Source organism: Cervus canadensis, chromosome 2, assembly GCF_019320065.1.
Source record: "Cervus canadensis isolate Bull #8, Minnesota chromosome 2, ASM1932006v1, whole genome shotgun sequence".
NCBI classification, from domain to species: domain Eukaryota; kingdom Metazoa; phylum Chordata; class Mammalia; order Artiodactyla; family Cervidae; genus Cervus; species Cervus canadensis.
The window spans coordinates 53,845,070-53,859,569 of NC_057387.1; the positions used below are offsets into that span (position 1 = coordinate 53,845,070).

Below are 14,500 nucleotides of genomic sequence, written 5' to 3' on the forward strand. Positions count from 1 at the left end.
AGGCTACAGTCCATGGGGTCACAAAGAGTCGGACACGACTGAGCAACTGCACTTCACTTCACTTTAAAATCTGCTAGCCTACTCTGGGAGGCAGATTTACCACCAACATCCACTCTTCCCTTCTTTCAATCCCAACGTTTAGCTTCTCCTGCAGTTAGGTGTGGCCATATGACTAAGTTCTGCCAGTCAGCTGGGGGCAGAAGTAATGTGAGCAAGTTCTGGGTCACTTAGTTAAAAGGAAACTGGTGGGCCTCTACTTTCTTCCTTCCCACGAGCTAGAAGGCACATGCTGTGGTGACCCAAATTTAACCAAGCACGTAAGGGCAAGCCCCTGGAGGGCAGGAGTGTAACAATATGGCAGGAACCTCACTCCCTGAATGACAGTGCAGAGCAAAGCTGCTCTAAGATCCTGGGCCCCTCCCCTTTAGGCTTTTATGTATGACAGGAAAAAAATCTATCCAAACATCTGAATTTGTTTTAAAAGCTTAGCATTTACCCTAATTCACCTCCCACACATTTTATTAGACAATATAAAAGTGGAAAAACAGTGTGGGTTTTGCCTCCTTTATAGTTCCTTCTTATTATATGGCAGAGGTGCTTCACTCCTATCAACTTAAAAGAAACAACACAAAGAAGGCCAATAACAAGGAAGATATAAAAAAAAACAACTATAAACAATCAGAAACTGGTGAACATACATGAGTGTGCCAGATCTTAGTGTACAACAGAAGTCCTAGCTCTTTTATCATTTATATTTTTTAAGCCACAACATGTGTGGGATCTTAGTTCCCTAACCAGGTGTTGAACCCACATTCCCTGCATTGGAAGCAGAGTCTTAACCATTGGATTGCAAGGGAAGTCCCTCTGCTATTTCTCTATAAATATGTGATGAAAAAAGTAAACCAAGTGAGAGAAATCAAGTTAACACAACTCAAAACCATCTTTACTATGTAAAACTTGAGTGAACGCACCGAGGTCTTAATCGAGATGAACTACTCCACTGACTCCAACAGTGACACTAGCCCTTGGGTTTCTCTACTCACATCACATCACAGAAGTTGACAGTCACTCAAATGCTGGCCACCAGAATTTTCCCATTGGTTTGCTAACTTCTATTAGCCTTCTCCTAAACATTTGGGCCACATTTCAGAAATGGAATTTTCTATAAATAAATGTTTTACTCTGATAAAACTTCAAGGTCTTAAAATACAAAATAAAAACAAATGAAATAAAAACACTCTAGTCCAGATCTCTTCTTCTCCCACAAAACTCAGTTCAGCATACTAGAGAAACAAAGTTATAATCACCTTTTTCACTTAAACAACTAGATGTATTTAGATTATTAGCTTAAATATTTAATTTCTATAATTGAAGGTCAATAATTAAACAAAATTTGATGCTTGGTAGTGATGGCATTTACATTCAAACCCTTTTCTACAAATGATCTTGCTTCACATTTTCTACAGAAAATTGGAAGCTGAGAGTGAGCTCCCCCTTGATTTCTGCTTAAAAAAAGGCCTTCTGCATCTGTAGGCCCTGCTGCTCTCATATTTAAAATGTAAAATGGAGAAATAACAGCAACTATCCCATAAAATTATTGTATGGACCACCTGAAATGATATATGGCATGTGGCTTAAAAAAGAGCTTGAAACACAATAAGCACTCAATAGATGTGAGCTGTTATTGTTGGCTATAGTAAGTAGTATTATTACCTAATTCCCCAAATGAAATAGGATAGCAACCACAAAGCCATGGTATCCAGGGCTGACATGACAAACGGTGGATGCAGGAACCTACGTGACTGTGAATCTTCTCCTTACCAACATTAACACTCCTTCAGTTGAAGGAGGGAGATGGATACTGACAATTACTGAGTAAGAGTTAGTGTAAATGATAGGGCTAAAATTAAAAAAAGAAAGGAAGCAGTTGCCACTGAAGTGAATTTAGAAATCACTGCTGATAAATTTTAAAGTATTAGGTCACAAAAGAGTTATATTACTAGAGTTTACAAAATTTTGCAGACTTTCCATAGTAACATAAGTATATATTTTTCTAGAAGATTAAATAAAACTAAGAGATTTTTTTTCAGTGTCCACTGGGGAAAAAAGGGTACTGTTTGGATCAGTACCTTCTGCCTAAAGCTTTGAGACCAAGGAAAGAAATAGCAAATTCTAAAAAATGAAAAGGTAAATCTAAAACAAAAAAATTCCACTGCCTTCTCATGCAACAGAGGGCACCGCTAACTTAGGAAAACATTAATTGTTGGATGTTAATTACTATAATACATCAAGTATCCAGCATCACTGCTATGCAACACTAGGTTTAAAAGGTGCAGAATTCTCTCACTGAGCCACCTGCTAAGTGTTTACAGACGACCTAAGCACCATAGTAGATGTGGTGTCAACAAAGGTGAATGAAGTATAATCCCTGCTTCCGGAAGTTCACAGCATTCTGGAGAAGACATATATGTAAACAAATAATTCAAGTACCACAAAATAAATATTTAAAAAAATAGTGACACGAATGGGGTGCTCTGGGAGTGCTGAAAAGGACATGGCTCTCTGCCAGAAAAGACTCTATGAAAGAGGTAACACTTGAGCTGGATCTTAAAAGTGGACAAAGAGTTTTCCAGAGTGAAGGAGAGACATTCTAAACACAGGGAACAAAACGTGTGCAAAAAGTACGAAGGGATTAATACATTTGGAGCAATGTGACATTTTAGGAGGCTGAGGCACTGGGCGCTTGAGGGGAGAAAATGAGGCAGGAGAGGGTGGTTGCAGGCTGGTCCCAACAAAGGTGTTCCACCAAAAGAGTGACAGAGTTTGGTTTCTTAGGAAAGCAAGTCTGGGGCTGCTCTGGAGGATTCACTTCAATAGAAGACAACTCAAATCTGAACCTGCTAAGTAAGAACTCTGTTGAGCTATTATTTTCATCTTGCCTGAAAAAAATAGCGGTTTTAACCAAACAGTGTCCCCAAACAGATGAACACAAATCAGTGTCAACTCCCTTCATCAAGATTTAGAGAATCAAAGTATATATCAAATATGTCATACTCATGAACAGCTATAGTGAGCTCATAGAAAACTGTTAACAGGACTATAATAAAACAAATATTCAGCCCTGGAACAAAAGTAAAATACTTTCTAAAAGGACAAAATATACATTCCAAAATATCAACTACAAAATAGTTTTATTTTTGCTTCTTCATACTTTTTTTGGTTCTTTAGAAATGTTCCACAATAAGCAAGTAATATATTTATAATCAGTAATAAATTTTAAAAGCATTCACTCTTCATTGCATGCAATTCATAAACAATTACCTTTATAAAAATTTTGAAGCTAAAATACTACCTTTTTGTCTCCTTGTTTTCGTCTTCTTAATCCTGGTCTATAATCATCTCCAAATCTCAGAAAGTAATAGTAAGAAACTAGCCTCTCAATAGGATCCCTTATGACATTAATGTAAATAGGCTTTTTCTTCACTCCAAATCTGAAATAGAATAAAATTTAAATGGTGAAATCAACACTTTCATTCTGTTTGTGATATCCTGAAATTGTAAGTTTGAGGTATTAATTCTGTATGGAAAAAATATGAATTAATTTAAGTAGAGCACATGGAGATTGGGAAATATTTCATGATTATTTACATTACAATAAAGTAATATTAAAATTACAACTGAAGATACAGGAGAGAGGGGAAAATTGAATGACAAATAATCTTAAATTTTACTAGCAAGAATTACATAAAACATTTCAGTTTTATATAGCAATGAGTTCTCATTTCTGGACCACCAAACTAAGTAACTATATTTATGGACACAGCAGAAGTTCATACAAGTGTGACCATTTGAGCTTACCCTCTGTGGTGCTAATTTTAAAAACTAGATAGAAATGAAAGACATTAAGTCTTTAGCATTATTCATTGCTTAGGGAATGAAGAGAGTTGAAGGAACACAGAAGGTGTTTACTTTAGTAATCCTTGTAGACCCTAGAATTGTCTAGCTGGTTCCTGTTCTCATATCCTCACTTATCTCAGCCTTGAACTTTAGTGTTACCCCAACTCTCCACTTTCCTTTATTCTTCATTTAACACAATTACCAAGTTCTTCTGATTTTTTCTTTTGTAGGTTTTCCACAGATTTGATCTGTCTTCATCACTTCTTTTCCTGTCATAACTGCCCTCTTCGCAGGCCTCTTGCTTAGAGTACTGTGATAATTGGTGGCTTTGTAATAATAATAGTTTTCTTGCATCCAATCTCTCTCCCTTTCAATTTACCTTCATGCCAATTCTCAACTGATATTTCCTAAAACACCATTGATTAGATCATTCTCCTTAGGAACCTGAGATACCACTGTTTATGTTGACATCAAACCCAAACTCCTTTGCTTGGTTGTTAATATCTGCTTGCCTTATGTCTTGGGTCCCGCCTTATTGATCTAATTTTATTTTCAACTCTCCACAAATAAGAAATCATCTATCGGTTATAATTAGGTCCACCTCTTCTACCTCCCACCAATATATCATACTTACTCCCAGTTCTCAATACATGCCTTTGCTCATTGTCTTCCTTAACTAGAATGCCATTCACATTTCCCTATTCTTTTTATTAATTCAATCATTCAAAAAAATGCTTTTTTGTGTATCTAATACATGCCAGGAACTATTTTAATATTAGGAAAACAATAATGGGGGAAAAAAAAGACAATATTCCCTATCTTGCCAAAGTTAACATTCTACTTGGGAGAGACAGAATGTAAACTAATAAATAAGTAAATATCTTAATGGTAAAAATACTAAGGAGAGAAATGATGCAGTGAAAGAGAACAGGGAGAAGGAGGGACAGTAAAATTTAAACTAGGGTTTTCCAGGGAGGCAGCACTATTATTACATTTTTTTTTATATTTGGCTTCCCTCATAGCTAAGTCAGTAAGAATCTGCCTGCAATGCAGGAGACCCAGGTTCGATCCTGGTTCAATCCCTGGGCAGGAAGATCCTTTGGAGAAGGAAATGGCAACCCTCTCCAGTATTCTTGCCTGGAGAATCCCATGGACAGAGGAGCATGGCAGGCTGCAGTCCATGGGGTTGCAAGAGTTGGACAAGACTAAACCACCACAGCACTATTATTATGTGATGAGAAGAGAGCCCCGTCAATATCTGGGAGAAAGTGCTCCAGGAAGATAAGACTTCAAGCAGGAAGGCCCTAAAACAGCTAAGTGCTGGGCATTTTTGAGAATCAACAAGGGGGTCAAAATGGCTGAGGCAGCATCACGAAGGGGTAATGACAGAGCATGAGAGAGGAGAGAACTGGGGGTGATGGTGGGGGAAGTGCAGATCACATGGGCTTTGTAGGGCACTATAAGCATCAGAAGGGAGCCTGAGTCAGCAGAGAAGTGTCACGATATGGAATCTAACATACAGCATTGTGATTGTAATCAACAGTGTGTGTGTGCGTGCCCAGTCACTCAGTCATGGCCAGCTCTTTGGGACTCCATGGACTTATAACTTAAATTTCCCTTCTTACTAAAATTTAAAGGCACCCAAAAAGCACATAGCTAACCTAATCAGTTTCACATTTCCCACTTACTTTTGCCTGTTACAATAAATGTCTTACACACACACACAGACATTCTATAAATATTTTATACTAAATTCTTACGCAAATAAGTAGTGAAGAGAGACCACAGAAGAAAAAAAGCAAGATGCCTAGATAGAACTTGCTTCTCTCAGCCTTTGAATAATTGAAAAGTAACTGAACAGGACATTTCTAATTTACAAACAGGTTGTGTTCTGTGAGAAATGCTTTGTGTGTAAAAAGGGGTCAACTCTGTTGAATTCCAGTCCTTTATCTCACTATTAAGCCATTTGTCTAAGTCATTAAAATCTTTTGTACATATGGAAATACCGAAAACTACAGAGAACTTTAGAGCCTCTTGATGAAAGTGAAAGAGGAGAGTGAAAAGCTTAGCTTAAAACTCAGCATTCAAAAAACGAAGATTATGGCATCCGGTCCCATCACTTCATGCAAATAGATGGGGAAACAATGGAAATAGTGACAGACTTTATTTTCTTGGGCTCCAAAATCACTGCAGATGGTGACTGCAGCCATGAAATTAAAAGCTGCTTGCTCCTTGGAAGAAAAGCTATGACCAACCTAGACAGCATATAAAAAGCAGAGACATTACTTTGCCAACAAAGGTCCGTCTAGTCAAAGTTAACAGTTTTTCCAGTAGTCATGTATGGATGTGAGAGTTGGACTATAAAGAAAACTGAGCATCGAAGAATTGATGCTTTTGAACTGTGGTGCTGGAGAAGACTCTTGAGAGGCCCTTGGACTGCAAGGAGATCAAACCAGTCAATCCTAAAGGAAATCAGTCTCAAATATTCACTGGAAGGACAGATGCTAAAGCTGAAACTCCAATACTTTGGCCACTGGATGTGAAGAACTGACTCATTTGAAAAGACCCTGATGCTGGGAAAGATTGAAGGCGGGAAGAAAAGGGGATAACAGAGGATGAGATGCCATCCAACTTGATGGATGGATGGCATCACTGACTTGATGGACATGAGTTTGAGCAAGCTCTGGGAGTTGGCGATGGACAGGGAAGCCTGGCACGCTGCAGTCCATGGGGCTGCAAAGAGCTGGACATGACTGAGTGACTGAACTGGACTGATCAGAGTACTTTTTGGTAAAATATTATTCTATTAAATTTGTGAGTTGGTTGATCAGAGCTTGGGGTGTATTTTTTCAATGAGCAACTCATAAACCTATAAAATCAACAACAATGCAGTAAAGTTTTTCTCACAATTTCTAGAAGAGGAAACAGTATTGTTGCAAATATTATGGCATTGTCAAATTAGGTATCAGAGTAGAAGCTCCGTAAGGACAGAAGACTTTCTTTCTGGTTCATAGCTTTATCATTAATGTTTAGCATGATGTCAGACAGGTGTTGGATATTAGAATTAGGTTGAATGAACTGTTGTGAATTGGCTACTTACAAAGGCCTTTCTGTGGAACAGTGTACTCACTAGTGAGAAGAGGGTTGGAAGGCATTAGGGATAGATACATACCTGCTACCTTAATTGAGAAAGCCAAGAGTCTTGTAACAGGAAAGGGCAGGACAGTGGGGCAATGACTCCATTCTTAGATTGTGAGAGTCCCTGGGCACCTCCTTTATCATCTCTATTATTAGCCACTGATCCACCTGAACTGTCCCCTTGGGAATTACCTCCTCCCAGACTATCTCCTACCAATGCCTCCTCTTTTCTCCTAGTCCCTGAAATGTGGAACACATGGTGATTCTTACCAAGTAGAAGTGAAAGAGGGATATGGCATTTGACAAAATTCTTCTTGCTATCTGGGAAATGACTTTCTGGGGCATGGCTTTAGGTGGCATTTATCTGTGTGAAACATAATTTTAATGAGATAATCTATGTAAACTTATTCTGAAAATGGATAAGAGTTATTATTTATAAGTCAGAGTATGGGCATGTAGACATGGAAGCAAAGAATTATAACTGAAAATAGGCATGATAAAACAGCACTGGACCATTCAGCTCAACTAGTTAGGAAACAAGCATCCTCTTAAATTTGTACATTTAAACCTCTGGCCAACCAGGAAGTTTTATACCAGTGGAAAAATACGTTCTGTAGTTGTAGACTCAGCTTTAACCCTGGCCAGTCATCTGAGTAATTCCTCAGGAGGGCTCAGATGGAAAAGTAGAAAACTCATCTTCACTCCAGGAAACTAAACTATTATTGACCCATTAGAATGCACTAGGAAGAAAAGAACATATTTCATAAGAATCTGTCATGTTAAATGATGATCAAAAGGGAAAAAATATAATCTGAGCAGCAAGTTGGTAAGAAACCTTATTCTTGCTGTATTAGCATCCATGGTATAACAATAAGGAAGACAAACCAGGCACATTTCTTTACACCCACACTCTATATAGCCTGGACAGATGAATGAACATCAAGAATAGTTAAAAGAAGAAGTGCACACTCAGAACATTTGAAAGGAACGTTGACAACTAGAAGATGGTGAAGCTGAAGGAGGGTTGAAGAGTCTTCATGAAGTTATTACACTGAGATTTCTGCTTCACACTAGATTTAACATTTCAAGTTAAGTAGCAGTCTCACACAAGGGACGCTGAAATACAGTTGATCTGCCGTAAGATGAATTCACAGATGTGGAAACTGTAAATAACAAGGGAGGACTGTACACATTTATTCTGGACCCTCTTTTCCCTAAAGCATTCATAGAAACCTCCAAAATTTGCTATAGTAAATTCCCATTGTCTTGTTTCAAAAATGGTGAATAACCTGTTGGTGTTTATTGGTCCCACAATGATATGAAGATTGGTCCAATCTCCAATGATATGATATTGGTCCCACAATGATAATGATATGAAGAACAAAAGATTTTTAAAATAACTATTTCTTGAAATGTGCATTCATCTATTAAAATGGCACAATTTTTTTAAAATAGGAGGGGTGGTCTAACACTACCAAATGCTAGTGAGGATGTACAGCAAAATAATAAAAGTCACTGGGAAAACCGCTCAGCAGTGTCTTACAATCTAGCAATCTCACTTCTAGGTTTTACACAAGAGAAATGAAGACATGTGTCCACACAAAACCTGTACGCAAATGTTCCGGCAACTTTACTCATAATCACCAAAAGCTGGAAAAAACCCAAGTATCCAGAAACTGGTGGGTGGACAGAAATTGTTCTGCCTCCATCCCTACTCCTCAGTAAGGAACTAACCACATGCACCCAACTGGATGAGCATCAAAAGCAGTACACTAAGAAGCCATTCAAAGAGACTTGGTGACTGAACTAGATCCATGTGGCAAAGAAAAGGGTGATTCAAGATGACTCTAAAGTTTCTTCTTTGGATGCTTTGATAAATAAAAATGGGTAAAATTCTCAAATGACAATACTGGAGGCAAAGACAGAATCTTGAGCAATGCCTGATTTGGAGCTGGAATAAGGAGGGTCAGCACAAACTCAAAAAGGAAGAAGAAAACACCAGTAAGCCATCAGGTAACTGAACAAAATCAGAGTTTTAAGGGACTGGCTAACATGGCTCTGCTTCATACTACACTTGAATACTCACAACCACCCATAGAGTAGTTAATTATCCTTATTCCACAAACGGGAAACTGAACATCTAAAGTCAGGTGTCTGAGACTGCTGAGCTGGGAAGGGACTGAGGGAGATTTAACTGCAGATCTGACTACAGGGTCACAAAGAGTTGGACACAACTGAAGTGACTTGGTGTGGCACGGCTGACCCGAGAGATTCCTTCTCAGCATCTACAGGATCGATGTCACAGAAAGAGCTAGTAATATAAGAGCAATAAAAAGGCAACTCTCATATATTACTTAGAATGATTAAAATAATTTTTAAAATGTTTCTACACTGTTGTGACAGCTTTGCTAAAAGATGTAGAAACTGGTACAAACTTCAACTGGTTCAGCAGAGAAATATAAGGCAAAAGGGACAATCGCACAGAATCTATATATTATAAACTCTTGGCCTAAAATACTAACACTTTATTACCCTCTAGTGAAGCATTTAATTATTTGTTTCTTATCCTGACATACCTGCTTCTTTACTGATTCATCTCAGTTGTGAAAAAGACAACTGAGGGGATACAGTGAAACCAAAATGATGGTGATGACAGCCCATACTCATTTCTTGGGGATGACCAACAAAGGTACATACCTCACATGGGCCTGAATAAAACTGAATGCTGTATTAAAAATTTTTTCCAAATATCTTTCTAAGCCTGAATGATGATGTATGACCCTAGGTAGCTAGATTATTTAAAAAAAAAAAACAAAAAAAACACAAAACAACTCAGCAGCATCTGATCAAAACCAGCATTAGTTTCAGCTGGACATTATTCTTGATAAGGGAAAATATTCTGAAAAAGGCTTTTGAAAAATGTTCAAATATTTTTCTTTGTAAAATATGAAGAAAATCAAAGTGGGAGTAGTAGATACTGCTGATAAATGAGTGATATAAATTTTAAGTGGAGAATAATCTGAATATTTTCACTGTTTGTAATGAACCATAATGAACTGATAATTACAGGAAAAAAAGGGGGCTTCAGTGAACTCACTGAGAATAAGAACTGCAACTTGTTCAACTTTATACTGCCTGTATGTAACCTAGGACATTGTGTCCTAGGTTATGAAAATGTCTTAACCTATACAATTTTCTTTCCACTGAAAAATATCTAAATTCGTAGTTATTTTACATTATTTTAAAATGGTTTGTCCACCAATTAAAAAAAAAACAGTAATTAAACACTAAATAGGAAAATGGAAGGAAGAACTAAGAAATGTGCTTAAAAATATAAGAATAGGGTTAAGACAAACAGGAATGGGATAAGGTTAAGACAAGACAGGACAGGAACGCAACTATAACAAGAAGAGATTTTTGTTCTTATTCTAAAGTTCTAAACAAAACCAGATAAACATAACCAAAATATAGCTTGAGCAGATATGGGTTTACAAATAAAATGTGTGCTTCCTGTGATCAGTCTAAATTAGAAAGCACCTTTCAATTTTTATTTGTCCACCTTACTGCCTAGGTTTCCTGGGTTTGTACTCTTTTTAGTGTTCCTGCTAAGGCAATTGAAAAGCTATGTGATTAAATATTTCTTTCATTGAATTTGACCATTTTTTTCTTGAAGGCAAGTATTTTAATGGACTCCACAAGGTACTATACCAGTCAAGAATACGTTTTAAAGAATAAAGTATTTTAAAAACTGGTAAGGTGATGTTTCTTTCCTCTTTTCCTTACTTGTGGAGAGTATGACAGTCAAACTAAAAATCATTTTAAAAGATACTAGTTATATCTAAAATAGTTTGTGACTATATACATCAAAATACATTTTCTCTAGTTGATTTTTTTAAGGTATTTATTTAAAATCTTGTAAAGGTCTATCAGAATTTTTCACAATACTTTTTGCTTCCAATAAAATGAAACAGATTATGAAAATATTCAAATCCTTAAACGTTCATGTCAGTATTTAATACATGAGATTAATCTTTCCAAGAACTTTGTATTTTTTCAACTATAAGAACCCTAGCATACACCAGAGCTTCATTCTAAGTATAAGACTTTTGCCAAAAGCAAAAGCACTCAATATTATTTTAATAATGAAAACCTCAAGTATGAAACCAAGCTATGTGTGGAAAAAAAATAAATCATTTAGGTGAAAGGGTAACAAACATTCAATTGAAGGATAATGCAGCCCTGAGGGAAAATATACATATGAATGAAGTTTATGAAATTGGTTCAGTGCCTCTGCAAAGAAAAATAATTAGTTTATTTTAAAGCTGCCTATACAATGTTTGCAATATTGCTGTATGAATTATTTATAGAAAAATGTACATCTAACTTTAAAGCTAATATTTTACTGAAAGATCCTGAGTGCTGTGGAAGGAACTAGAAACAAAAATATACTGTTTTTATGTATGTAACATTTGGGAATTCCCTTTAATTACTTGCTTTCCAAAAAAGTTAAGATTTATTATCAATGTGAATCTGTAATATTTCATTCAACTATTTTTCTTTTCAAATTTGAAAAGTTGAAATGATACTGGGACATCAATTTAACTGTTGGATTTTATACAGAATGCTCTTTGAAGTTGTCAAATACAAGGGGATATATTACTCTGAAGTCATGACTGCTAAAGAAATGACTGAGCAAATGCATCTACGATTAAATAATTTAAAAGTAGGGGACTTCCCTGGCAGTCCAGTGGCTATGACTTTGCCTTCCAATGTGGGTTCAATCCCTGATCAGGAAAGTAAGATTCCACATGCCTCACAGCCAAAAAAATAAAACAGATGCAATACTCTAACAAATTCAATAAAGACTTTTAAAATGGCCCACGTAACAAAAAATAATATTTAAAAACATATTTTTAATGTTTTTGAAATTAGTTTTATTAGGGAAAAGATTTGCATTTGAGGTTTTCCAACAATAATATTCTATGTGCTACAAAAAAAAATGTTTAAATAGATTTACCAAACTATACACATTTAAAATATTCCTTTTAATGAGTATTCTGATTAGTACTTAATGTGGCAAAAACTCTAGGGGGAGGGACATAGTGCTCGGATACTGTACGAAGTCCTATACTTTATTAACTTTTCTTGAAAGAGTTACGACAGGAATACCTTGATCCTGTGCCTCCCCCAAAACATGGAAAATGAGAGTTATTTATGTCCAGTTTCAGGCAAATCACTATAAAGAAAAATCACTTTTAAAAAAGTCTTTTTATATCTCAGTTGTAAAGCTAAAACAAGGTAGCCAAAGGGGAAGTGTGTCTTGGCTGACAAGCAGACACTTCAGGTTATCAATAACTGAGTAATGGCTTCTTTGCTTTCTCTGTTCTTAGTCAATGATGTGGTAAGTCATAATTCGACTGGCTTCTAGGTTCAAACTTGGAACTCTCCTAAAATAGTGTCATTTGATTGCACATGAAGCAGAAACATAATGATAAATAACTTTAAAAGGCATTACCTAAATTTATCTACCTTAAATTTCTAACATTAATATGACAATAATCAATTTATGAACACTAGAGGGCAGTAAAACACTAGAAGGTATATTTAAATTACGTATCTAAAGTGGCAAACACAAGCCAGGACTTTTTTAAAAATCAAAATCACAATTATTTAATAACTCTATCCCTTTTTAGGTTGCTAAAGTACAAAACATTCTTTTGTGTATAATTCTGGGTATAACTTACTTTGCAAAATCCAAGTAAGAAATGTGCCCATGATAAAACCCTGGTTTCATCTCTTTCCAGGAAGTTATATTCTTTACAAAGCGCACCTAAAAAAGGAGAACATACTCATTACTTAAGCACAATTTAAGGAAAATGAAATCTGGTGATAGCAAAATGCTTTTCATTTAGGCATTTAAAACTGATCATACTACTTTGACAATTATGGAGCTTGAAATACAGGCTTCAACTAAGAAAAGCATAGTGTGACCTGTAATTACTAATGCATCATAGAGAAGCTACTGTCACCACTCTTAGAAAAGAGTGAGAGGATCTTTAAAACAAAATTGCACAATGCAACCATTTATGATACTGTACAGTGAGTACATTTATATGGTGGGGGGGAGGGTATACAAACACACAAGCTGAAGCAGGTAGCAATTCAATATGGGGATAGCTTATGCAAATCTTTCTTCCTAGAGACTTGTTATTCATAAAAATTCCCATTTATTAATGACTAACAAATAAAACAAATATCAATTAATCCTAAAACCAAATGAGTGAAGAAAAGATGAGTATCAGAAGACTTTAAACCACTAAGAGCAGATATGATATGGTTGAGCAGATATCATTAACTTGTTGATAAAAAAGCTAAAAGGTAAATTTTTAAAAATATCTAAATATTACTATTTTAATCTACTAGAATTAAAAGTATACAAAAGATTAGTTAATACTACAATTTAAGTATAAATATAAAAGTTTCAAGAACTGGTTAATATAGAACTTGATAAACCAGCTACAAAATAGTGATACCTAATTCTTCAAAGAAAAATGATATAAATTTCTGATAATCAAATCTCTGCATGATCAACAGCAAGTGGTTAAGAATCTCTTCTGGAGACTAGAGACAGGGTGGGGATGGCTGAGGGGTGGGGGCCTACCACCCTACACTGCAGGGGAAGCACCCGTGAGCTGCGACCTCAGCCCCTAGCACAGAACTGTCAATCGCATACTTCTGACAATTTATCAATCCTTCGCTTACTTTTTACAATAGTTAGTCACATGGTGATATTCTGGAGCACTTCTTACCAGGTTAGTCAATAAATTAATAGCAATGAATGATGGCTCCTGGATAAGGCCCACTGGTAGGAACAGAATAGGGAAATGGTGCAGAAGCAGCCTGATGTTGGAGGATGTGAACTAAGGAAAAATGGAAGATTCTGGAAGTAGGATTTATAACTCAATTTATAACTCAAATACTAAGAGAAACAATGGAGTTTTTGGAGGGGAAATGAAAAGAAACTTTTATTATTTTACATATACACACACATTCTTAAAATCTGAAAATTGGATGTAGATAACAAAATTATGTTGTATTAGAGAATACACAATTATATTTCAGCAGATATTTACAATTTGTCTCCACCAAAACGAATGAGCCAAATAAACATGTGATTTGAGATTCTCAGGTTCTTTCCTATTTGGTCTTCAAGACATCAAATAGAATAAAAATATCAAATGGCAAATGAAAAAGAAATAGAAAATAAAATACTACTTAATCCATAAACTGAATCCTTAAAAAAGTTTACATGTTGAATATGAAAAATCCTTATAATTTCTACTTAATGGTAAATTATACAAGCTTTTGATTCTGTGAAAATCAGTTTCAGTATTTCAGTCCCAAATGAGGAAGAAATACAAGGCAAAGAGAATAGGAATGGGAAATGGTGGTTCAAGGGTGCTTC

At 35.8% G+C, this 14,500-nt stretch overlaps 1 protein-coding gene across 5 annotated transcripts in view; it reads right to left on the reverse strand.

Moving 5' to 3' along the window:
- The window catches only part of HS2ST1 (heparan sulfate 2-O-sulfotransferase 1), a 203,882-nt gene that overhangs the window by 43,273 nt on the left and 146,109 nt on the right, over nt 1-14,500 (reverse strand). For all 5 annotated transcript variants that reach the window (XM_043460758.1, XM_043460757.1, XM_043460759.1 and 2 more), the window contains 2 exons: nt 12,780-12,865; nt 3,353-3,491 (listed from right to left, as the gene is read on the reverse strand). In XM_043460758.1, the coding sequence (XP_043316693.1) occupies nt 3,353-3,491; nt 12,780-12,865 (225 nt within the window). The remainder of the gene's footprint in view (nt 1-3,352; nt 3,492-12,779; nt 12,866-14,500) is intronic.